A 27,177-nucleotide genomic window follows, 5' to 3' on the forward strand; every position below is an offset into this window, starting at 1 on the left:
TCTGTTTTTATTCCTGATTTATAACATCCACAGTTCTGTTGCTCTTTTTTTTAAACTAAAAACAGAGCGTCTATTTGGCGAAATGAATGAAACTGATCACCTCTTTACACTTTCCTGCAATTGTGTTTGGGTCAGTTTCTGAGTCCACTCACAAGGATGTTGCTGAGCATGTAAAATGCTGGACTGGAATTCCATTCAATTAATATCAGCATTACAAACTGTCATGGGAACCTATCAGTTGCTGGATTAACTTGAGTTCAGCACAGGAACAGGTCAATAAATGGATTTGCCCCATTTTAGTCACCCACACCCACATTCACACCAAAATGCAGTTATAATAAAGCAGAGATTGAGTATTTACAGTAATTGAAAACTAAATCCAAATAAATTAGCCTTCAGTTTGTGAATGGTTTCTGTGCGCAATAAGGTATTAACAAATTCTACTTAGTTTCATGTTGAAAATTGTGACTATTTTATAGAGACCAACCTCCTCATTTTTTTTTCATTTAAAATTACTCCCAACCGTGCCCAGAATATGCAGTCTTATCAACTGGGTTTTTTGGGTGATAATATGGACCAGTTCAGAAAAAATTGACTGCAACAGCAGCTGAGAGATCCTGTGGTTTAAGTCAAGTTATTAGCATAAACCTGTCAATTCCTGATATTTGAATTATCTCAATTCTCAACCCTCAACCCACACCTTTTGGGTATGAATGGATAATCTCCAGACTGTAGTGTCTTAAAACAATGTTGCAGTTTTGTGGGTAGGTGCAGTATTCAAGTCTCGGTATTCTTGTGAAAAGGTGATAGTCAGTGATAATACCATGTCTGTTTGTTGCTACAGCAGGAGAATGTGATATCAGTGAATAAAAGTGAAGGCTGTGTGGGAATGTAGAAAGCATGCCAGGGAAGAGACTAGCTTGTGCTAAAAGTGAAGGCTGTATATAATTACTTAAGAAATCGACTGGAGGGCTGTCAGGTTCCCACTGATAAATGACTGATCAGCTACACTAAAGAATGTGCTGGATGATAAGATGTTGGTTCAAGGACTCAGCTGTCAGTCCTGCAGGAGGGGAAACATCTGTTTTCACTCTCTCACTCCCTCTTAATCAGGGAGCGAAAGAACAAACTGGGTATAGGCAGCTAGTCAACTGCAACATCAGTGTGGATAAAGGGCATAGAAAGATATCATCACCAGGCGTAATGAGAATGTTGATGAATTAGCAGCCTGGTGAACATATCACCTAATGAAAAAGAAACCTGGTGTTGAACTGAGAAACAAATATTGGAGTCCCAGAGATTTTACAGCATGGAGAAAGGCCCTTTGGCCCATTGTGTTCATGCTGGCAATCAAATATCCATCTATTCTGATCCCATTTTCCAACACTTGATTGGTAGCCTTGTATGCTAAGATGTTCCAAGTGCTCGTGGAAATAATTCTGTCATATGTTGAGGATTTGTCTTTCTACCCCCATTTTAGGAAGTTAGTACCAGAAAACTTAAGGGGAAAGTTTTCTCCCTGTAACTGTGTCTATGCCCCCATGTACACATCAAGCAGATGCCCACTCAGCCTTCTCTGTTCTAAGGAAACCAATCTCAGCTGACTTTGTCTCTTTTTAGTTGAATTACTCCAGCCCAGGTAACATTCCTTTAAACCCTCTCTGTATTGCGACCACATCCTACCTTTACCAGAACTGGTTACAGTACTTCGGTCGTGGCCTCAATGATGTTATACACAGCTCCACCATACCCTCCTCCTCAGAATTTAGTTCCTTTACTAATTAAGGTAAGCATTCCCCAACCTGCTTCTCCTGGGCATCAGTTAGTTCCGTTGGCTGGATTGCCGGTTTGTACTGCAGAGCAATGCCAATAGTGTGGGTTCAATTCCTGTATAGGAAGGACTCTATTTCTCACTCTCCTGTCTGCAGTGTGGTGACCTTTGGGGTAACCACCACCAGTCATGTGTCTCTGAGAGCGCAGCCCTATGGGTTCAGTCGGACTATGGTGACTTTACCTTTTATACCTGTCCTATTGTCTTTAAGGATGTATGGACATGCACACCAATGTTCCTCTAATCCTTTATACCCACTAGGATCCTATTCCCATACCTTGCTCGTCCTCTCTGAAGACTCTCAACTCCAACTTCTACAGGTCTGGCAGCATCTGTGGCAAGAAAGCAGAGTTAACGTTTCGAGTCCAGTGACCCTTTTTCAGAGCAATTCTTGAACTTGAAAGATTAACTGTATCCACAGTTCTTTTGATGTCTTAATGTGAACAAAAGAAAAAAACCAATCCACACACATATTGAAATGAGAACAAAATAAGAATAAAGAACAGATCATGTTGGAAAGCTACACGTCCACCCGTGATATCCTAGCATGCATTATTATGACTAAGGCCACAAAAAAAGTTACTTAGTGTTAGGGCCCCATCATGTTCCTGTTTTTGACCAGTAGCACTTATTATATTTAAACTACAATTTGAAGCTTCATTGGCTTTTAATCAGTTGTTCTTCCCTTTTTTTTTCCTGGGATGTACATGTTTGGTGGCTCATTGCGTCTGTTCAGGAAGGTTCATTTGTGGTTTTGTCCTCTTGAACTCTGACATTTTTACATCACTCCACATTTCATAGTATTATATAATCCCTACAGTGTGGAAGCAGACCATTTGGCCCATTAAGTCAACACTGACCCTCCGAAGAACATCCCACCCAGACTCAAACCTCCCCTAGAAGGCTGTAAAAATACAAACAAGGGACTAGACTTTATTCCTAGTAACAAGGTGTAGAGCTGGATGAACACAGCAGGCCAGGCAGCATCAGAGGAGCAGGAAAGCTGATGTTTTGGGTCGAGACCCTTCTTCAGAAAACTACTATCTTTATTCCTAGTAAGTTTGTTTTTTTTTCTCTCAACGATTTAAAAGTTCAAGACCAGATTGGACACAATTGACTTGATCATGGTTATAATCTCGTTTTTATCATGAAATATAGATCAAAGAAGTTTAATGAGATTTTGCCAATTTAGGAATAGATTTCACTTTCGGAGTGAATTTTTTTTCAACCCCCGCCCATCCCACCATGACAATCAGTTAAAATGTAGTCTCTAATTTGTAGTCAACTGCATTATTTCTGTTCTGTTCTTTGCCTTTGTTAAATTAATCTTTCTTTCCCTTTCAGGCATGCAGAGCAGCTCATTAAAACTGTTTTCTAATTATGAACAAAAAGCAATGTTGGTGAAGCGGCAAGCTTTTGCAATCTTCAGTGGTGAACTGGACCAGTATCATCTGTATCTCCCACTCATACAAGGTGACTAATGTGCTTTGTTGTTTGTAAAAATAAATAGTTGGAACAATATTTGCTCTAAATGATCCAGGCGAAACGAGAGTGCATCAGATTTGGTGTGCCACCTTAACATGAAATATTTCCTAATCTAGGTAAATTTGTGCAGCAATATTGTTCTGTTGTACCTTGTTTACATAATATGCTTTAAAAAAAAAGCAGGCCTATCCAGTTATGCTCATATCCCATGAATGAATAAAATAAGCCCTTATTTTAAAATGTAATTGCTAACAGTAGGATTTGCCTCAATGTCCTTTGAGTTCCAGTCCTCTGATCAATGTTGGGAATGTATGATTACAGGAACAGCCTGTCAAGCCCGTTTGGGCATTCAATGGGATCATTTTTGCTCTGTGATCGAATTGCCAATATGTGCAGGTTTTCCCTCTCATCCCTTTTGGCAAATAACAATTTTGACACTTGTTTCATTTAGTTGTTATGCTAATTCTGTAATTGAACTAGATTTTTAATTTTCTTGGTGATGTGCTCTAACTAAGAGGTTGAGTGGTGCCCTGAAGGGGGTGCTGTTTTGTTCTTGCAGAGACCAAATGGCCAAAGGGAACCAAATAGTCAAAACAGAACTTCATCCGAAATCTAGCCAGGTGTAAAAATGACATTGTTTAATGGGACTGTGGCGACAAATGGTTTTGCAGGATTTCAGAATTTTGGAAATTGGAGTCCTCTTTAAAACTGCAAGAATAGTCAGATCTGAGTGTTTAAAAACAGGAGAGATTATAAGCATTGCTGAGGTCATGACTCTGGTCAAAGATTTATCAGGCTCCAGCTGCCCTACTTTTATCATGAATGCAATGTTTGGGAAAAGTGTTCTCAAATGGAATGAAAACTAACTTTCAAATGGAGGTGGGCAATGGTTATCCTGGCATCATGAGTAGCTGCCCATGCTCATTGGCCAAGATGGTTTAGACAGGTGATTGACAGACCCAAGATAAGGTATAAACCTTAGCCAACAGGCTTTGGTAGGGAGAAAGTGAGAGAAGATCCAAGGAAACAAGCCGCCAAGCTCTTGGGAGAAGACCAGGTGCTCCCCTACATCAGCCTGAGGGAAGAACAAAGACAAAGACACCAGTTCAAAACCACCAACCCCTTTCCTCCATTTTACAAGAAAGCTTCAGGATCAGTGAAGCTTCATCATCTGACATTTTGTCTTATTAACCAATGTATCCTAATAACTGCTTCTTAAGAAAATCAATAAACTTGCAGAAAATTGCTTTAAGTCATCAAACTGTCCGTATCCGGTAACTGTAATCGTGAACCTTCCAAAATCAACAAGAAGCCCAGAAGCGAGTTAACAGCTGAGACACTGGAACTGGAAAGTGTTGGCTACCATTTTTTGCTTGTTTCGGCCACACACTAGCATTGAATGGCTTATGAGCAGATTGACATCTGACTGTGACAAGGCAAAAATATTGAGATTGACCTGGCATGAGCACACACGTGACTCAATGACATCTTTTGTAATAAGGTTGTTGTAAAATAGTAGTGATGTTATGAGTGAATTAAATCAGTCACCATGGCGATTGTTGCAGAAACCAAGTATAAAAAACAAACCTGTCCTATGCTGGTACAAGGAGAGAGCTTAACATTCTAGGGACCCAGGTTCGATTCCTGCCGCGTCAGATGGTGGAATTTGAATTCAATAAATATCTGGAATGAAGAATCCAATGATGACTGTGAATCCGTTGTCAATTGTTGGAAAAACCTGTCTGGTTCACTGATGTCCTTCAGGGAAGGAAACTGCCATCCTTATCTGGTCTGGCCTACATGTGACTCCAGACACACAGCAATGTGGTTGACTCCAAACTGCCCTCTAGGCAATTCGGGATGGGCAATAAATGCTGCCTAGCCAGTGATGCCCTCATCCCATGAATGAATAAAAGAAAAAACAATCATCCAGAGGAAATTACTTTTATTCACTTGTCAGATGTGAGCGTCACTGACTGGCCAGCACTTATTACCCGTCCACAGTTGCCCCCAAAGATGGTGGTGAGGTGCCTTCTTGAACCACTGCATTTCATATGCTGTGGGCTGATAAAAATGCTGTTTGGGCAAGAATTCCAGGATTTTGACCCAGCTAAAGTGAAGGAATGGCAATATGTTTCCAAGTCAGGATGGTCAGTGGATTGGAGAACTTGCAGCTAGTGGTGTTCCCATGTATCTGCTGCCCTTATCCTTCTAGATGGAAATGGTTGTGGGTTTGGAAGGTGCTGTCCAAGGAACCATGGTGAATTCCCGCACTGCAACTTAGAAATGGTACACACTGCTGCTACTGGGCATCGGTGGTGAGGGCAGTCATTTTTTTTCCTGGATGGTGTCAAGCTGCTTGTATGTTGTCGGAGTTGCATTCATTCAAACAGTGCTAGTTCCCTAGAGGGTTTAAACTCGTTTGGAGGGGTGGGGGTGGAATTCTGAATGAGAGGGGCCACCAAAAAGACGCGGGAAAATACATTAGCCATCGAGAGCAAGTATACTGTTCAGGATAGCCGGGGCACCGTAAAGGGAGGGAAAAGACTTCTGGTTTAAAGTGCATTTATTTCAACACACGAGGCCTGACTGGTAAGGTAGATGAGGTCAGAGCATGGATCGGCTGTGGGGACTGGGATATTATAGCCATAACTGAAACATGACTGAGAAAAGGGCAGGACTGGCAGCTCAATGCTCCAGGATACAGAAGCTATAGGCGTGACAGAAGTACAAGTAAGCAAGGAGGGGGAGTTGCCCTTTTGACAAGGGAGGACATAACAGCAGTGCTTAGAGAGGATATTGTTAAGGGGTCATCAAATGAGGCCACATGGTTAGAACTTAGAAATAAGAAAGGGATGGTCACCCCGTTGGGACTGCATTATAGACCCCCACATAACCAGCGGGTACTAGAGGAGCAGATGTGTAGAGAAATTGCAGATACCTGTAGGAATAAGAGTTGAATTGGTTGGAGATTTTAATTTCCCCTGAATTGACTGGGCCACCCAAAGTGTAAAAGGCTCGCAGACAGGGTAGAATTTGTCAAATGTGTCCAAGAAAGTTTCCTAGATCAATATGTGTAGAGAGCCCTACTTGGGTGGGGGTGCAACGTTGTACCTCCTCTCAGGAAACAAGGTCAGGCAAGTGTCTGAAGTGTCAGCTGGAGAGCACTTTGTGTCCAGTGACCATAACTTTCTCAGTTTTAACATAGTTATGGAAAAAGATAGGACAGGTCCACAGGCTGAACTGGGGCAGGGCCAATTTTGGGGCCATTAGGCAAGATCTAGCAGCAGTCGATTGGCTGAGTCCGTTTGAAGGAAAAGGAACGACTGACAAATGGGAGGCTTTTAAGTGTCCAAGAGTCCATGGACAGGGAGTCCCTGTTAGTGTGAAGGGAAAAGCTGACAGGTTTAGAGATCCCTGGCTGACAAGGGATATTGAGGCGCTGGTCAGGAAAAAGAAGGTGGCATTTGTTTGGTTTAAGCTATTGGGCTGCAGTGAATCCCCAGGTGACTATAAAAAGTGTAGAAGCATGCTCAAGGGAAATCAGAAGAGCAAAATAAGGGTATGAGATGGATCTGGCAGATAAGGGGTTGAAGATAATCCCAAGAGATTCTGTAGCTATATTAAGAGTAAGAGGGTGGTTAAGGTCCCCTTAAAGATTAGCATGGCTGTTCATCCATGGAGCCGTAGGAGATGGGGGAGATTTGTAATGAATATTTCTCATCCGTGTTTACTGAGGAGAGAATCATGAATGTTAAGGAAATAAGGGAAACCAGTGGAGATGTTTTGAACCGCATACGTATTACCAGAGAGGAGGTGTTTGCAGCCTTAAAGCGCATTAGGGTGAATAAATCTCCTGGGCCTGAACAAGTCCATCCTCGGACATTGTGGGAGGCAAGGGAAGAAATTGCAGAGGCCGTTGCAGAGATTTTTGCTTCATCTTTAGCCACTGTGAAATTCCGGAAGAGTGGAGGGTGGCTAATGTTGTTCCATTGTTTAAGAAATGTAGCAAAGACAAGCCAGGGAACTACAGGCCAGTGAGCCTGATATCAGTGGTAGGCAAGTTATTGGAGAGGGACAGGATCAACCAACATTTGGATAGTCAAGGTCCGATTAGGGATAGTCAGCATGGATTTGTGCGTGGGAAGTCATGTCTGACAAATTGTTTAGAGTTTTTTGAAGAGGTAACCAAGTGGATTGATGAGGGTAGGGTGGTGGATGTTGTCTAGATGGACTTTAGCAAGGCCTTTGATAAAGTCCCACACAGCAGGCTAGTCATGAAGGTTAGGTCGCATGGGATCCAAGGAGAGCTAGCTAACTGGATTGAAAACTGGCTCGATGGTCGGAAGCAGAGAGTGATGGGTTGAAGGTTGTTTCTCAGACTGAAGGCCTAGTGGTGTGCCACGGGTCGGTGCTGGGACCTTTGTTACTCGTTATTTACATAAATGAGCTGGATGTGAATGTACAAGGTATGGTTAGTAAGTTTGCAGATAACACAAAATTAGGAGGTATTGTTGATAGCGAGGAAGGTTATCAAAAATTGGAGGGACCTTGATCAGATGGGGAAGTGGGCTGAGGATTGGCAAATGCAATTCAATGCAGGTAAGTGTGAGGTGTTGCACTTCAGAAAGTCAAACCAAGGTAGGGCTTATACAGTAAATGGTAAGGTCCTTGGGAGTTTGTGGAACAGAAAGACCAAGGAGTACAAGTACATAGTTTGTTGAAAGCGGCGCCAGAGTTAGACAGGATGGTGAAGGAGGCATTTGGCACACTGCCGTTCATTGGTTGAGACATTAATTATAGGAGTTGGGACAGTTGTATAAGTCGTTGGTGAGGCCACGACTTGGAATACTGTGTACAGTTTCGATCACCCAGTTATAGGAAAGACATAGTTAAACTGGAAAGTGTGCAAAGATGGTTTACGAGGATGTGGCCAGGACTAGTAGACCTGAGTTATAGGGAGAGGTTGGTCAGGATAGGACTTTCTTCCTTGGAATGTAGGATAATGAGGCCTGACCTTATTGAGGTGTATAAAATCATGAGGGGCATAGATAGGATGAATGCGTATAGCTTTTTTCCCAGGGATGGGAAATTGAAAACTAGACTGCATAGATTTAAGGTGAGAGGGGAAAGATTTAAGAAGGACCTGCGGGGCAACTTCTTCATGCAGAGAGTGGTGTATGTATGGAACGAGCTGCCAGAGAAAGTGGCTGAGGCAAGTACAATGGCAACATTTAAAAAACATTTGGATAGGTAAGTGGATGGGAAGGGTTTCGAGGGATGTGGGCAATTGGAAGTAGCTGAGAGGGCACCGTGGTCAGCATGGACTAGTTTGGGCTGAAGGGCCTGTTTCCATGCTCTGTGACTAAGTGGGGAGTTTTCCATCACATTCCTGATTTGAGCTTCATAGATGGTAGACAGGTTACAGGGAGACAGGAGGGGAGTTATTCACTGCAGGCTATCTAGCCTCCAACCTGCTCCTGTAGCTTATATAGCACGTCCAGTTGAGTTTTTGGCCAATGGTAACCCGATGATATTCTTAGTGGACAATGCAATCATAATGCCATTGAATGTCAAAGGGGCTGGTTAGATTCTTTATTGCTGGAGATGGTCATGCTGTAGTATGAATGTTACTTGCCACATGTCAGCCCAAGCTGGATGTTGTCCAGATCTTGTTGAATTTGAACGTTGACTGCTTCATTATCTATGCAGTCATGAATGGTGCTGGACATTTGTATAATCCTCAGCAAATACCCCCACTTCTGACCTTGTGATGAAGCAGCTGAACATGGTTAGGCCTAGGACATTATCCTGAGGAACTTCTGAAGAGATGACCTGGAGCCAAGATAACTGACTTCCAACAATGGAAGGGGGAGGTGATGGCCTAGTGGTATTGTAACTGGACTGTTAATCCAGAGACACAGATAACGTTCTGGGGACCTGGGTTCAAATCCCACCATGGCAGTTGGTGGAATTTAAATTAAATAAAATATCTGGAATTAGGACCCTAATGATGATCATGAATCCATTGTCGATTGTTGGGAAAAACCCATCTGGTTCACTCATGTCCTTTAGGGAAGGAAACTGCCATCCTTACCTGGTCTGGCCTACATGAGTCTCCAGACCCACAACAATGTGGTTGACTCTGAACTGCCCCCGGGCAATTAGGGATGGGCAATAAATGCTGGCCTGTCCAGCGATGCCCTCATCCCGTTAATGAATTTTAAAAAAAAGACCATCTTCCTGTGTTCCTGTATGACTCCAACCAGCAGAGATTTTTCACCCTGATTCCCATTGATTCCAGTTTTGCTAGGGATCCTTGATGTCACACTTGGTCAAATGTGGTTTTGTCAAAGGCAGTCACTCTCTCCTCACCTTTGGAATTCAGCTGTTTTGTCTATGTTTGAATCAAGGTTGTAATGAGATCAGGAGCTGAGTGGCCCTGATGGAACCCAAACTGAGCACGAGTGAGCATTTTGTTGCTAAGCAAGTGCAGTTTGATAGCATTGTTGATGACTCTTTGTATTGTTCTACTGATGATCTGACTGTCATTGTAAAATGACTGTAGGCGATAAATTGCTGGGTTACATTTGTCCTACTTTTTGGTTTATGACCATCCATCAGAGATACCATCACAGGAGGAGGAGTCTGGCAGAGGGGCTACATTTGTATGTGCCGCAATGACTCGTGTGACCGGGGACTGTTTATTTGGAGATCTTGCTGCTCCCCAGAGTGTAGTGGTAATAATGCTGTTGTGCTTTAATAGTACTGCCTCACCAAAGTCTGTTTGTACACTAAATAAAACCAAACTTCTATTATGAATAATAGTCGTCACTTTCAATCATCATTTCAGGATTTGGCAATGACATTTCAATCATTCATTTACAACAATGAGTACCTGTGGCACTATATCTAAGCATATTCTAGTGAGGAAAGGAAAGTGGAAGGATCTCCTTTTGCTGGTTGATTTCCAGTGATACTTGATATGACCAGGTGAAGAGAGATCATTGGCTTCCAGTTTAAACCCTTGGTCATTCACAACCATTTTTGTTTTAATCAGTAACTATCACTCTTCAATTAAACTTAGTCAATGAGATCAAAAAGGATAGAGAGCTGATTCCAAGGGTTTCTTGAGTGAGAGGGAGAGTGGAGTTTTATCACCCAAAAGAATAAAACGTGACAACACCCATGCGCCCACACCCACCCCACCCCCTTCACAAAGAAATGGGATACAAACAAGAAGGTGCGAGCAGTTACAGTTTTTATTGTTATTTTTAGTATCATTGAACTATGAGTGAAACCAGCGTCCAACGGTTTTGTTACCATCCTGTTTCCTTGGTTATGGTGAAACTGCTGATGTCCCAGAGTTCTCGGTCACTATTGTTGAATGTTGCTTTTCATCAACTAGTGTCTGAGCTGGAGTTTGAAGGAAAGAAAAGGAGTCAGACACAGGAAGAAAGATTATTTCCCAACTCTTGTTCACAAATCCATGTTTTCTTGTCTTATCCTGTGCTGCTCCAAAGCAACCATTGATGCAAGTTGGTTTGTACATATTCCTGAGTCTGCTGACTTTTGTTTTTCCTAAATTGAATACTCCACAGACAACCTTTCATTTCACATGTAGCTTCGAAAAGGTGTGAATCAACCGGAAGATACGGATCTGAGATAGTAGGAACTGCAGATGCTGGAGAATCCGAGACAACAAGGTGCAGGGCTGGATGAACACAGCAGGCCAAGCAGCATCATAGGAGCAGAGAGGCTGACGTTTCGGGCCTAGACCCTTCATCAGAAAAGGGGGAGGGGAAGGGGGTTTTGAAATAAGTAGGGAGAGAGTGGGAGGCGGATAGAAGAGGGATAGAGGAGAGGATAGGTGGAGAGGAAACAAACAGGCCGAAGAGGCGGGGATGGGGCCAGGAAAGGTGAGTGTAGGTAGGGAGTTAGGAAGGGGATAGGTCAGTCCAGGGAGGACGGACAGGTCAAGGGGGCGGGATGAGGTTGGTCGGTAGGAGATGGAGGTGCGGCTTGGGGTGGGAGGAGGGGATAGGTGGGAGGAAGAACAGGTTAGGGAGGCAGGGACGAGCTGGACTGGTTTTGGGATGCGGTAGGGGGAGGGGAGATTTTGAAACTTGTGAAATCCACATTGATACCATTGGGCTGCAGGGTTCCCAAGCGGAATATGAGTTGCTGTTCCTGCAACCTTCGGGTGGCATCGTTGTGGCACTGCAGGAGGCCCAGGATGGACATGTCGTCTGAGGAATGGGAGGGGGAGTTGAAATGGTTCGCGACTGGGAGGTGCAGTTGTTTATTGCGAACCGAGCGTAAGTGTTCTGCAAAGCGGTCCCCGAGTCTCCGCTTGGTTTCCCCGATGTAGAGGAAGCCACACCGGGTACAGCGGATGCAGTATACCACATTGGCAGATGTGCAGGTGAACATCTGCTTGATGTGGAAAGTCTTCTTGGGGCCTGGGATGGGGGTGAGGGAGGAGGTATGGGGGCAGGTGTAGCACTTCCTGCGGTTGCAGGGAAAAGTGCCGGGTGTGGTGGAGCTGGAGGGGAGTGTGGAGCGGACAAGGGAGTCACGGAGAGAGTTGTCCCTCCGGAAAGCAGATAAAGGTGGGGAGGGAAAGATGTCTTTGGTGGTGGGGTCGGATTGCAGATGGCGGAAGTGTCGGAGGATGATGCGTTGGATCCGGAGGTTGGTGGGGTGGTACGTGAGGACGAGGGGGATTCTTTTTTGGTTTTTATTGCGTGGACGGGGTGTGAGGGATGAGGTGCGGGAGATGTGGGAGACACGGTTGAGGGCGTTCTCGACCACCGAGGAGGGGAAGTTACGGTCCTTGAAAAACGAGGACAACGGATCTGAGTTTTTTTTATATTGGTGGTAGTTTTGATTCAGGCTGATACTTGTTTACTGATTGGGTTCATGAGCTTGGAACACTTTTTCATATTTGTCCCTTCTAAATCCACCTTTTTGACCATTAAATTGTCAGATATTAAAGTTGAATGATAAAAGTTGTATATTGATGGTCCATTTTCACTATACCTGACATATTGCATAGGGATGTTAACACCGATTGTAGCTTGGGATAAGGAGAGGAGACAGGTTGGTATGTGACAATTGGAGGACAATGTAGGAGAAAGATGTTGTCTGTCTTAGCACAAAGAATTTTTTAAAAAGCATATTACGTAAATGGTGAGACATTGCAGAGCTCTAAGCTGCTGAGGAATCTGGGTGTCCTCATGTATGAGTGGCAAATGATTAGATTTCAATCACAAAAATTAATTAAGGAAACTAATAGAATATAATTTATCGCAAGGGGAATTGAATACAAAAGTAGGGAGGTTATGATTCAGCCATACAGGGCACTGGTGGGAGTGCATCTGGAGTACTGTACACAGTATAAGTCAATATGTTTAAGGTTGTAAAAAGAATGGAAGCAGTTCAGAGAAGGTTTGCTGTATTAATACAGGTTTTGGGCAGGTGAGAGAGGGAGCTGCTTTAAAGGAAATGTTGGACAGGCTAGGCTTGTATCTGCTGGATGTTAGAAGTGTAAGAGGCGGCTTGATTGAAACTTGCAAGACCTTTTTGAGGGTAGGTACAGAGGTGACATTCCCTCTTTTAGGAGAATCTAGAACTAGGGATCTTTATGTAAAAATAGTCGGGGGCTGCCCATTTAAAACAGGGATAAGGCAAACTTTATCCTGCATATCATGAGTCTTTGGAGCCCTCCTGCTGAAAAGGTGGGGAAGCCCAGTCTCCTTGGGTATTTTTAAGACACAGGTGATTGATGCTTGTTGAGCAAGGGGGTGAAGTATTATATGGAGTTTGGCAGGAATGTGGAGTAGAGTTACAATCTGATCAGCCATGATCTTGTTGAATAGCACAGGCTCGTGGGGCTCAGTGATGTACTGCTGCTGCTAAATTGCGTGTTTGCATGCGTTCCAGATCCAACACACTCTTGTCTCGGTGATGTTGCTTTTGTAGACGAATGGAGCTGAAAATTGCTTCCTGCACAAAGAGAAGCAGTTAGTAGAGGTCTTGTGTCCACAACGGAACAGACTTTAATTGGTTAATGACGAGTGCACGATCCACTGTGGGACCACTGCTAATATGTCCACTACCCCTTTTTGTTTGTAGAGCGCATGACAGAAACTCTTCGTGTGGGGATGTCTTCAGTTGTCACTGCCCAAATGTTTCTGACCTTCAGAGTGTTGCTGATGAGAATTTCTCCCCAGCATCTCACTTCACTCTGGCCGATCATGGTGACTGAGCTGGTAAGGGAAGAAGAGTTTGTCTAATTGCTCTGCCAGACTGTGGCATCGTGTTTGTGGTTATATTCAAAACTGAGAGACATGGCCGTAGTTGATTCTGAAAGAAGTAGTGAAAGCAGGTATTTGCCACAAAATAACCACGTTTTCATGATATATTAATTTAATTTGGGCTAATTTACAAGAAAAATTGCGGAGAAAAACTCATGAGTCTATCACAAGAACCTGCTTTTAAAAAAAAATTCCATACTGTAATTGAAAGTTCCTCTAATTTAAGTTTCAGCTATTTTAACTGTTAAGTTGACTCGTGCGCATTCATTGCTGATTTATTGCATAGTATTGACACTGAACTTAATTGGGAGTCAACAATGTTGCTGTTTCATTTGGGATAAATACATTATTTTAAACTGTGTGGGGAAAATGCATAAAAGCAGAAGGCATTATTTATAACTGGCAAAATTCCATGTGCGAAAAGCTGATCCAGTTCAACAATGAGCATTATTTAAAATGTGCTACGTTTGGTGAATTCAGATACTGTGATTTTAATTCTGTGCTAGTGGCAGCCAACCTCAGGTGTGCAACATGTAACCGAGGGACAGTTTGATTGTACAGCTTGGTTTGTCAATGAGAACTTTTTGGGGGAAATAAGACTCCCAAACTGCTGAAGAATTTTCGCACCTTTTTAATTGTTTCTTCAGCCACGGTGAGAAAGTTGCACAATATTGTGCCCTGCAATACTACCCTGCAACTGATCTCTTGGAGAATGATTACAGCAACATCTTTCTCTTTATTTTTAATTAAGAAGCATTTTTAATGCTGCTAACTTCAAGGCTTTTTGATCATATCCTAACTTCTATTTATTCAAAATAAGTTCCTTTCTGTTTTGTTTCCTTTCCTAAGGAAGTAAATCTATTATATAGTCATACAGCTTGGAAACAGACCCTTTTGGTCCAACTAGCCCAAGCTGACCATGTTCCCAGACTAAACTAGTCCCACTTGCCTGCGTTTGCCCATATCCCTCCAAACTGTTTCCTACTCATGTACTTATCCAAATGTCTTTTGCATTTTGTAACTGTACCTGCATCCACCACTTTCCCTGACCGTTCATTTGATACACGAACCAGACTCTGAATTTAAAAAGAAAAGTTGACCTTTGTCCTTTTTTTAATCTTTTTCCCCTCACCTTAAAATTATGTCCCCTAATTTTGAATCCTCCCACCCTGGGGAAACGATCCTCACATTATCCATGCCCCTCATTATTGTATAAACCTCTATAAGGTCAACCCTCAAACTCTTATGCTCCAGTGAAAAAAGTCCCAGCTTATTTTTTATAACTCAAATCCTCCTATTGCTGTAGAAAAAGACTACAGAAAATAGCTACAGCAGAAGTCCCTCGCCAATTTGCTTCCCCCAGCAACATTTGCCCCTCCTTTCTCTTATTCTTGAATTAGACCAGTCTTGATTCAAGCCAAATGAAATAAAATATACTCCCTCTATAAAAATATGTAGTTTCCTATTGGTCTGCATCATTTTGTAGTAGTATGCATTTTGAAAGTTGCTTACTTTTTTAAAATTACTTTTTATAAAGGATAGAAGGGAACACACCATTCTAATGTTAAAAATACCAATACTGAACTTCTGTCTTCCTTAGGTTCAGGTGTTCATGCAGCTGGAAGAGGATTTAATCGAAATTATTTCAAAGTAAGTCTCCTGGTTGAAAGTTGCACTTTTTACTTTTTCAGTTTCAGTTATAGAAAAAGGATAATCAAAACCTGAGATCGAGAAAGGTCTTATTTTAAATTTGTTACTGAGAACAAAAGTTTCCTGAATGCTCAGTGAGTAAATACTCGGATAATAAATAAAAGCAGAAAGTGCGGATCTGGCAGCATCTATGGAGAACAAATCAGTAAGCAAGTAAATGCGGAGACATCTTCGGCCTACGCAGATATGAGAAGTTCATGATTGATGCTTCATCTGTGCTTAATTAGTTTGGCAGGGTCAGATAACTTATCCAATAAAACTGTGATTCTGGGTCTCTTGTAGTGTAATGGTCATGTCCCTACCTCTGATCCAGGGTTCAAGTCCTACCTACACCAGAGGTGTGTAATAACTGAACAGGTTGCTTTAGAAAATATGCAAGCTCTTGTAATGTAGTCTTATTAGTGTAAATTATTCTGTAACTGGTAGGTTATAGTGGCAGTGCTACTACCTCTGGTCCTGAAGGTCTGGTTCAAGTTCCAAGTCCCGCCTGCCCTGGAGGTGTATCATAACATGTCCAAACAAATTGATTTAGAATAACTATCCAGCGACTGATTCCCGCAGACAATTAAAGATGATCTTGGATCTTTACTCATGGTCTGTTTTGAGTTCACTGTCCTCATTTGAGGTTCTATAATTAGCCTCCGAGCCCAGCAAATCAGTCCAAGTTCCTCTTCCTGATAGCTGTTCAACTTCCTGACTACGTGGTTTAAAAGTAATTTCTTTAAAATAATGTTGAAACACAAGCACCAAAGTTGAGAAGAGGGGATATACTGATTCAAAACAGATGTAGTGGTTGGGTGAAGCCTTGAACAGAATGAGAACACCACACTGTTCGATTTAGTCTCAAATTCAGCATAGCATGTAGACGGGCATGTTTGATAGGACAAGGGAGTTAAGTTCAATTAAGTAATGACTGGTATAAATGGAATAGAATAAAACATCAAATGCATTGGTAAGAAGGAAGTTAAGCTGGAGGTGAACTATAATTAGGGTACTTTTATTGCAGCTTACTAATGTGTGTAAAACCTGTTCAGAGTTGTATAATTACTTAAAATGAGAATTCTTGGAACAAGGAAACAATTCCACTTCTTTTCGATAACTAAAGTAGTGGAGAATGCAGTGGAGCCTCATTTGAAGCTTTGAGATGGTGATGACAAGTGTATGTTCTATAATTTGGTCCAATCTTCAATCTGAGCCAATGTAAAAATAGAGCCATGAATGAAAGAGACGATTGATTACTATTTACTTCATGAAGAAACTGGTGCTTTTGAGTTAATAATAATATTCTATGACCTTATTAAAGGAGTTGGAGATTGAGCTGTTATAATCCTGCACAGACAATTTCTTCCCTTCAAAGATAATTAATTTTCCAGAAACCAACTCTGGTTCATATGAAGAGATTTCGTGTTTTGCGACTTTGCTGTAACAAAGACATTAAAATCACCATAGACTAAACATCGTTCCAGTATCCTTTTGACAGTGCTTTCACTTCATGTTCAAAATGACTGCCAGCTCTAATGTCCACTTCGGTGACTCCTTGGACTTTAAACCTGCAAAAGTCTAATCTGTTCTGTCGCTGGGCAGAATTGTTATGAAGTAACATGGACCTGTCTCTGAGCAGAACTAGGAGGAGGCCATGTTTTCATCCCCTTTCTCATCCAATTGATCCATTTTACTTTAAATTAAAAGAGACTGTTTGTTTAAAATGTAACCATCTATAACATCCAACATATTACAATAGAGAGGATTTCAGAGGTTGAGTGAACTGATGGAATGTAGTCTAAACTGCATTGAGTTAATTAAATTTATTTTTCATTGAGGGCATTGTAGGCTAGGCCAGGACTTATTGCCCAACCCTAATTGCCCAGAGGGCATTTTAAGGTGAACCACATTGCAGTTGGTCTGGAGTCACATGTAGGCCAGACCGGGTAAGGATGGCAGTTTCCTTCCCTAAAGGGCATCAGTGAACCAGATGGGTTTTTCTCAACAATTGACAATAGATTCATGGTCACCATTAGACACCTGATTCCAGATTTTTCAAATTCCACCATCTGCCATGGTGGGATTTGAACCCCAGTCCCCAGGACGTGACCAGGGTTTCTGGATTAATAGTCCAGTGATAATACCACTAAGCCATTGCCTCCCTTTATCAAGGCCCAAGTGAAGTAGAAAAAGATTTTCTGAGATGGAACTAATTATAGTAGTGATCAAACCAAGATTGCAAATGATCGAGATGATGGCAATGACTCAGCCAAACTGTCATCAGTCCTTAGAAACCTATGGTGGCCTAGTCTCACAATCACTGTATTTTCAGTCATATATTTTTCATCTTTAACATTAATATTGATTTTGTTTTTTGTTTGCTAGTTTATATCTTTATTCGCTAGTCCTGTAGTTGTGGTTTAACTGGAAAAAGTACACAGGATAGTGTCGTGGACCTGGCAGAAGTGAAAGTGAGGTGTGAAACTTCATATGTCAACTGAAATAACATCAGTTATTTTAATAGTAGAGGGTCAGAAGAATGAAAGTTGCAGCTGGGCTCAGGAAACATGGTAAACAATATCTCAAAACAGACCGTGCTTGATGTGAAATAATAAAAAAACTGGTATAACTGATGTGATTTGTTGCAGTATTAGTTCAGAGGGTGGCACAGTGGCTCAGTGGTTAGCACTGCTGTCTCACGCAGCACTAGGGACCTGGGTTCAATTCCACCGTGTCTGCTTGGGTTTCCTCCCACAGTCCAAAGATGTGCAGGGTAGTGGATTGGCCACGCTAATTTGTCCATAGCATCCAGGGATGTTTAGGTTAGTTGGGTTAGACGTGGGGAAATGTAGGGGTAGGGTAACGAGTCAGGGTGGGATGCTCTTCAGAGGGGCAGTGTGGACTTGTTGGGCCGAATAGCTTGTTTCCACACTGTAGGGGTTCTGTGAATCTATGAAAGCTTGAAGGATCCCAGTGGTGAGGATCCAGATACAGTCTAAAAGTGGAAAACGTCCTGTAAAATATTAATTTTAATTAGTGAGTGAAAGTTTATGGGTAGGTTTCAGAGAATCCCTGCAGTGTGGGAGTAGCCAATTTAGTCCATCATGTCCACACCCACCCTCTGAAGAGCGTCCCACACCCCCCACCCTGGTCTCTGTAACCCTGTATTTCCCATGGCTGATCCAGGTAGCCTGCACATTACGGGCAATTTAGCATAGTCCAACTACCTAACCTGCCCATCTTTGGACATTGGAAGGAAACACGAGGAATTGCATGCAGACACGGGGAGAACATGCAAATTCCACACAGACAGTCGTCTGAGGCTGGAATTGTACCCGGGACCCTGGTGCTAAGAGGCAGCAGTGCTAACCACTGAGACAGCATGTCATCCAAAACAACTGCTTATTGATTTACAAGTCTACGCTGTTCCAAATAGCAAAAACTCAACATTTAGTGCCACCCTAACCAAAAGGGGAATTTTTACTGATGTTGAACATTGAGGTCAGCGAGATTGCTAGTGTTATGAGAAGGTCTGTGCTGGTTTTCAGGTGTTCTGAGTGTTGGCGAGCTGAGGTTCGGACTAATAGCTGAGAGCCGATCAGCAGATGCTGACAGATTGTTTGTCTGCATAGTGGTCACCTTCAGTGAAAAATTGAAGGCTGGATGGTACTCTTAGACTGTTAACTTAGTAAGGAGTACACACTTCCTGGTGAGAAAAGACCATGCAACTTGGAAATTGTTTTAATGTTAATATTTAGGGATATAACTCTACTTCACAGTGATGGTGGAATTGATATCTCATTTTTTTTCAGCAAAACGGGTCAAAAATCTCAGAATAATGGAAATGGATCCCTATTGTTAGATATGGAACAGAATGATCTCGACATGTACTTATCTGCCTGTAAATTTCTGGATACAGCACTCTGTTTTCCACAAGAAGCAATGCCTTTATTTCAAATGTAAGTTTTCATAGCTGAGAGATGCTGCATTCTTGTAACAATTCTTTGGTAGTATCAAAATTCTGATTTTTTTTTTTTTGATTTTGCTTATGTACATTTATTTCCTTGTTACTCCAGAGATTTCTTATGGGTCAAATACTGCAGATTAGAATGTCTAGATTGGCACAGTAAACTCCCTGGTTTCTAGCACATGCTGGAAATAGGTGGTGCCAGTTATGTGAATGAGCATCATGGGAAATAGGTGGTGTCGTTACATGAATAAGCATTACTGGTTGTGAACAAAAACAAAGTTGCTGGAAGCTCAGCAGGTCTGGCAGCATCTGTGAAGAAAAAAATCAGTGTTGACGTTTCGGGTTCGGTGACCCTTAAGTTCTGAGGAAGGGTCACTGGACCCGAGACATTAACTCTGACTTTTTTTCTTCACAGATACTGCCAGACCTGCTGAGCTTTTCCAGCAACTTCTGTTTTTGTTCCTGATTTACAACATCCACAGCTCTTTCGGTTTTTATTAGTTGTGGCCAGGATTACTCGCACACCATCGGTGAGGTTTGATCAGAAGGAGAGGGGGGTGCGAACCAAAAGACAAGTTGCCAGAATGAGGAAACCGACATCCATCAATTTGTTGGTTACATAAGAATTCCATAGAATGGGGACTTAACATTCCCTGGTAGGGAAAGGGAAAGAGAAAGGCAAGTCTTGGTGGTGAATCTGCAAATCATTGGTAAATCTCTTTAGCTTGGGGCAAACTTATCTGATGATGAGTGAAGCTATGAATCCTGAAACAAACACCAAGAATGCTGGAGAAACTCAGCAGGTTTGGCAGCATCTGTGGAGACAGAATGAGAGTTAACAATTTGAGTATGGTACGATTCTTCAGAAATCTGGATCCTGATGTTGAACTCATCCTGGAATACAGTTCCAAGGATGCTCCTATTCCTTTGGCAACTCGTCCAAGTGGTGACTGTGCCTTGGCAGTGAGTACCAGAAGCAACATTGTCGCCGAGCCTGATCGTGACTGTTTATCCAGTATCAGCATGAACGTTAAATGCCTTGTGACTTTGCTATATCTGGTTATTGAATTGTTTGCCATCAGTGAACATTTTACTTGAGTCAGTTGTTAACGCAAAGGTTTTTTGTTTGCTATCCTGAATGTTCTCAAATAAGTGTAACTCCAGATCAGACTTAAAAATTTATCTGATGTTTCCCTAGTCGGCGCCTTTCCTTCCACACCCGGCCCCCTCCCAACTGACAAAAAGCCCTGTTCCTTGCCCAATTTAACAAAAAAAATCTGTGGAATTGTTTTACCCATAGCCTGGATGGAGTTTTCTGATTGGACAAAAAAACCTTTGATATCAATGAATTATATTTGAGTTAATGGTCCCTGGTACGAGTAAAATTATAATTTGAGGACTGCTACAGACATTTTATTTGGTATAAACCAGGGTTGAAGGTGAGTGCATACATCTTGAAACATCAGTTCACAGTGAATATTGGTGTCCACTTGAAAAACCACACGGGGCCTTATCGCAACAATGGGATGACCCCTCTGACAGTACAATACTCCCTCAGCACTGTGTTAGAACAGTAAACCTGGATTGCAGGCTTTCATTTCCATGGGAGACTTGAACCCACAACTTGCTGGCTTACAGTTAAGAGTTTTATCACCTAGTTACAGCTGACAACTGTGGGAGTATGGGAGTCCCTTCTTTCTAATCTATTGTGTTGTGTGTTCTTTTCAGGACACGGCAGAGTTAGTATTAAAAAGAAAATTCTAAAAATAATTTTTTATGCATTGATATGTTCAAGGTCACTAGGTTTTGGCAAAAAAATGGAGTTAATGTAGAAATTCTGCCATACTTCAACTGATTTGTGATACAGGCTTGAGAGACCATATGGCCTAGTCCTTCTAGTTATTTTGTATTTGCATTTGATTTCTTCTCTTCCACATTTTCCACCTCCTGTTGCATTCTGGATCTTGATTTGCCAAGGAGAGATGATGGTTCTTAGAATACTCCAGTGAGAACCAACTTGGTCTGGTTGTAGTTCAACTCATTTCCACAGTATTATTATTGTTCACATTTTCATTGGATCCATTCCCTTTTCCACTGGATGTTTTATATACTTCCGCTGTGTTGATGCTGAAAACTTTGTGATATTTTTAGGTACAGGTGGGCCTTTGTTCCAGAGGTGAATGCTGCAGATTGCAGCCCACAAGTGGAAGTCGTGGAAATGTTCCAAGCTTATAAACCATATGTTGTACGGATCCTGGATATTCTGCAGCAAACAAATGGGGTAAATGTTTATCCTTTCAAAACTTGATAAACATCTGATTTTTTTTTTTTCTCTCAGGCAAAACATTCAATTTCCAATGATTACTTGGATGGAGCTATGTTAAAAAGTCTGTCTGCATTTGTTCTACCCTCTTTCATGTATCCAGAATTGAAGGCAGAGATTATGTCTGAATATACCCCAGACATATCACTATTTTTTAAAGTAACACGAAAGGAAAACTTTTAATTATTACACCTTAGTAACTAAAACAAATTAGAGGCTTTTTCAAATCATTCACCTTGATTTAGGGTGTTTTGAATTAATTTGAAACAGTTGGGTCCTCCAACTTAAATTATTGTAGTCTGGCTTTGGTGACATTTCCCCACACGAGTGCATGCTTTCCAAAGTGCTTGAAGTTGTCAATGTTTAATTCAAATTCTTTGCAGATTTTGGATAGCTACTGTTACCTTTTGTTTCTTCAATCGCCTTAAACAGCACAGGAGGCTGCTGAGTAAGATAAGGGTCCATGGTGTTAGAGGCAAGGTGCTAGCATGGATAGTAGATTGGCTGTCTGGCAGAAAGCAGACAGTGGGGATAAGAGGGTCTTTCTCAGGATGGCAGCCGCTGACAAGTGGTGTTCTGCAAGGGTCCGTGTTAGGACCACAACTTTTCACTTTGTACATTAATGATCTAGATGAAGGAACTGTGGGCATTCTGGCTAAGTTTGCAGACGATACCAACATAGGTGGAGGGACAGGTAGTATTGAGGAGGTGAGTAGGCTGCAGAAGGATTTGGACAGGTTAGGAGAGTGGGCACAGAAGTGGCAGATGGAGTACAACGTGGGAAAGTGTGAGGTCATGCACTTTTTGGTAAGAAGAATAAAAGCATGGACTGTTTTCTAAATGGGGAGAAAAATCAGAAGTCTGAAGTGCAAAGAGACTTGGGAGATCTAGTCCAGGATTCTCGCAAGGTAAACTTGCAGGTTGAGTCAGTAGTCAGGAAGGCAAATGCAATGTTGGCATTTATTTTGAGAGGACTTGAATATAAAAGCAGGGATGTACTACTGAAGCTTTATAAGGCTCTGGTCAGGCCACATTTGGAGTATTGTGTGCAGTTTTGGGCCCCATAGCTCAGGAAGGATGCACTGGCCCTGGAGCGGGTTCAGAGGAGGTTCATGAGAATGGTCCCAGGAATGAAAAGCTTAACATAGGAGGAACGTTTGAGGACTCTGGGACTACACTCATTGGAGTTTAGAAGGATGAGGGGGGATCTAATTGAAACTTACAGAATACTGAATGGTCTGGACAGAGTGGATGTTGGGAAGATGTTTTCACTTCTAGGAGAGACTAGGACCCGAGGGCACAGCCTTAGAGTAAAGGGAAGACCTTTTTAAGAACAGAGATAAGGAGAAACTTCTTCAGCCAGAGAGTGCTGAATCTATGGAATTCACTGCCAGAGAAGGCTGTGGAGGTCAGGTCAGTGAGTACATTTAAGACTGAGATAGATAGGTTCTTGATTATCAAGGGGATCAAGGGTTACAGGGAGAAAGCGGGAGAATGGGGTTGAGGAATGTTTCAGCCATGATTGAATGGTGGAGCAGACTCGATGGGCCGAATGGCCTAATTTCTGCGCCTATGTCTTATGGTCTAAATTTGTTGTTAATGCATGCTCAGTAGTGAGAGATATTTAGGGACTATTGATATGTTCTTCCAAACTAGTGATTTAATGAAATTATTAAAGTCCTTGAAACTGTCTCGTACAGTGACCATAAGCCATATAGTATGGCTTCTGTGTGTAATTATAGAAAACATAGGTGGTGGAGGGGATTAATATATCCACAGAATGCTGAAACTTAAGTTTCTGCCTGAAAGTTGACCACACGGTCAGCTCAGCTGGGACTGTGTGGTGGAGGTGGGCTTCAAATGTACATAAAAGGGATTTGATTTGACTTGACTTGACTTGATTTATTATTGTTACATGTACTGAGATAGTGAAAAGTATTGTTTTGCATGCTATCCAGACAAATCATACCTCATATAAATATGAGTAATAGAACAAAATGTAGAATAGTATCAATAGTTGCAGACAAGGTGCAGAGATAGTTTGAGAGGTCCTTTTGTGAGTCTGATGACAGCAGGGAAGAAGCTGTTCTTGAATCTGTTGGTACATGTTTTCAAACTTTTATTTCTTCTGTCCAATGGAAGAGGTGTCTTTGATTATGTAGCCCACTTTCCTGAGGCAGCGGGAAGTATAGATGGAGTCAATGGAAGGAAGGCTGGTTCTTGTGATGGACTTGGCTGCATTTACAACTCTGTAATTTCTTGATGTCTTGGGTGCAGCAGTTGCCATTGCCAAGCTGTGATGTCTCTGGATAGGATGCTTCAATGATGCATCTACAAAAATTGGAAAGAGTTATTGTGAAGTTACGTAGGTAACCCAACTTCCATTCACCAGATTAGTGTTCGAAATTGCTTGTGTGCTTATCCTTATGTGCAGAGATTGATGCATAATATGAGAAAAAGTCTTCTCTTTTCTTATTTAATGCAGGAAATTTACTGTGCAGAAGAAATCGGCTCCAGCAATGTATATGAATTTCCCCTCTTGACTCAACAATCTGTGTCCAGTATCCACACACTTGCACATTTCTTCAGAATACTGAGTTGTATCTTTAAGACGCAACCAAATGGAGCCCTTGAAAAACTAAGTACGCGTGGTCTTCATAGCCCTGATTCGGAGATTGAACTAGCCACCAGTAATGCCGTTTTACAAAGAATAGAAGAAAACATTGCACGTGACTTTTTGGAAATGGGAATGGAACATTGAACTTAATGGAATGTATCTTAATTATGGCAGTAAAACCCAAGTTACTGAACTAAATTATTGAGGATACGTACAAGAGGTTTTTGTCTTTCTCGCGTCTTAATGGTTTTGTAAGGACAGAGATCCCAAAACAGTGAAACGTTGTTGGAATGAGTAACATTGAGGAATTCCATTGTCATTTTTGAATGGTTTGCTTGTGGTGAAGGGCAGAATTAATTTCTTTGCTAATAATAAACTGGTGATGGTTCACCTTTTTGGAGCCAAATCAAACCTTTAAACGTGCTGTGCCTATTGTAAGAAGCCTCGTGTGTATGCTATAAAATACAATGGGTAAAATTCAGGGGCAAAGTCAGCATCTGTCATCCAGAGTGGCAGTGGCCTTGTACTATCTCTTCTCTGTTATGGGTCTTTTGTCAGTAAAATGGGACACCTGTAAAGTATTGGTACTTGTTTATTCACTACTATTAACTGATTAGTTATTTTGGTTATCAACTTCACTGTGTATGTGTATGTATATAAACTGTATAAATATCTATTTTCAAATGGTGCAGTTCCTTTATATCTAAGTAACTCAAACTTTTTTTACATCCAGCTAAATGGGCACAACAGACAAATAACCATGTGTCAGTTATCCTAATGAGAATGTAAACTTTTAAAGTAAAAAGGGAATGCTCATATTGCTTTAACAGGATTGGTCTTTGTGTTTACAGCCTAATTTTCAATCTGCAAATTTAATACTGTGAATGTACATTCTAAGAATAATGACCTGGTCACTAAATAAAGTACAGAAATCTGATATAAGCTTACAGAATGCTTTTGATACCAGTGTTGTGTGTACCTGTAAATCATGTAATTACCTATACACTGCTGTTATCAGCCATGCTCAATGCATTGCGTGTTTACACATATTTGTCTGTTTTTAAAAAACCTTTTATCTGTCTATTCATAAATGTTAATTGTTATGATCCCCATAGAAACCAAACACTTTAAAGAAATTTGAACCTCCAAGTTAATTGCTGAAAGGACAATATTTCACATTTAAACTGGAGAAAATACTTCCCAGGCATAACTTAAACTGACCTTTTAAATAGATATTCTGTGTTTTCAGGATCAGTCCAAAATGTTTCATGGCTCCAAAGGGTTTGCTTCTGTTCATTTCCTTTCTCAGCTTGTAAATTCTAATCCCAAAGCTATCTTTTTCATGTTAGGAGCATTATTGGAGGTCCCCTTTCTACTGCAATCTAGGCAAACCTTCCAAGCTCATTTGACTCTCAAATTGGTCATTTCAATATGAGCACAAAATTCTACCATATTCCTGCAAGTGAATCACAGAAACTTGCAACTTCTAACTTTTCTCTTTCTCTGTCCTTCTCAGATTATGACAAACTAACTCATCTTTCTGTGATATTCACTCTTAAAGTCTATAACCTGAAGTTTACACTGACTTGCTTAGCTCCCTTCCCTATGGCAATGTGAATCACATAGGCCTTGTATCCAGATAGGAATAGTGATTTTGTTATCCATGAGAGATGAACTCTCTTTAACCTTGGATCTAAACGGACCGTTTTAAAGCACAACTGTTTATATTCTGACATTCTCAATATCTTTTGATTCTTAGGATGCTAATGGATAGAGTCTCTTTCAGGTAAGTAGGTCAGTGCTTTTATAAAAAAATGTAGAAATGGACTGTTGCCTAGAAACAAGGAGACAGAAGCAGAATCGGCTTTCTTCTAGAAAAAGAATCATCATTCCTAAAATTAGGATGTACAGGTCTTCCAGGTAGAAGTGGGTCATTCAGGGAGGAAAAAAGCTTATGAGCAGTTCAGCAAACTCCAGATCAATCAGGACAGGAGTAAAGAAGTACTGAGTAATTTAGTGTTAGTACAAAATTCTACAGGAACAAAAGACTATATAAGAACAAATTTATGATCTCTTGGTCTTAAGATGTCTGTCTGAAGATTCGATTTAGCCACATGATGACAATATATACCTGGGAGAATTGAAAACTTGCCCTAAGCTTCCCTTCCTCTTCAATAAAACATAATGAGACATTTTAAGATTTCTGCAACTATCTGAACACTCGAATTTGCCAGTGCATTATCTTAAGTCATAACTGTCCAAGCAGTTGCAAATTATAACTAACGAATTCTTAAAGTCTTATATATTGTTGCTGCGGTAAGGGAGGAAACTAAGGATCACACTGTCCATATTCATCACTACTGATACTTGGTATCACTGTTTACAGATATTTCCTTAAAGTTGCCAATGACCAACATATGTGTGGGTATGAACATTTCTTAGCTTTGCAGTATGTCCGTTTTACAGAGTAAGCTGTACAGTCAGAGTGAGGGAGACTTTACCCAAGTGTGACAGATTCAGAATAAGTAACTGGGAATTTGGTTTGAAGTGACAATTCAACTGGTAAATATTTGCAAGTTTAATTATATAGGAAAAGTTAGAATCTGATGTAAAACCACAAGCCATTAAAGAAGTTAAAATAGCTTAGTTATACTGGCAGCTACCTCATTTTAGGCAGTTATGCACCAAATACCTGAAATGCCTTGCTGAATTAGCTACTGGTTATTGTAGCAGGAAACAAAGAGAAATAAGTGATCATCAAAGCTCCCTGTTTCAGAAGGACTTATTCAAAACATGTAGTCAGAATAAGCTGTATAGTCAGTAAGGGAGACTTCATCAGAATGAAACGGTGTGAATGACTGGGACTTTGGATCAAAATGTCAGTTCTGGGCAGAAGGGAGTCAGGAGCTTTAAATAAGGTTTAATTAAAGAAATAGTTTC

General features: G+C 41.3%; 1 protein-coding gene across 1 annotated transcript in view; it reads left to right on the forward strand.

Annotated features, from left to right (window-relative positions):
* Positions 1–25,189, forward strand: part of dop1b (DOP1 leucine zipper like protein B) — an 81,830-nt gene extending 56,641 nt beyond the window's left edge. Inside the window, exons 24-29 of the mRNA XM_048603043.1 lie at positions 3,176–3,304; positions 13,454–13,590; positions 15,236–15,285; positions 19,140–19,286; positions 21,449–21,578; positions 24,106–25,189. Of these exons, the coding sequence (XP_048459000.1) occupies positions 3,176–3,304; positions 13,454–13,590; positions 15,236–15,285; positions 19,140–19,286; positions 21,449–21,578; positions 24,106–24,381 (869 nt within the window). The 3' untranslated portion in view covers positions 24,382–25,189. The remainder of the gene's footprint in view (positions 1–3,175; positions 3,305–13,453; positions 13,591–15,235; positions 15,286–19,139; positions 19,287–21,448; positions 21,579–24,105) is intronic.
* The last annotated feature ends 1,988 nt before the right edge of the window (positions 25,190–27,177 follow it).

Source organism: Rhincodon typus, chromosome 11 (genome assembly GCF_021869965.1).
Source record: "Rhincodon typus isolate 14 chromosome 11, sRhiTyp1.1, whole genome shotgun sequence".
Lineage (NCBI taxonomy): Eukaryota > Metazoa > Chordata > Chondrichthyes > Orectolobiformes > Rhincodontidae > Rhincodon > Rhincodon typus.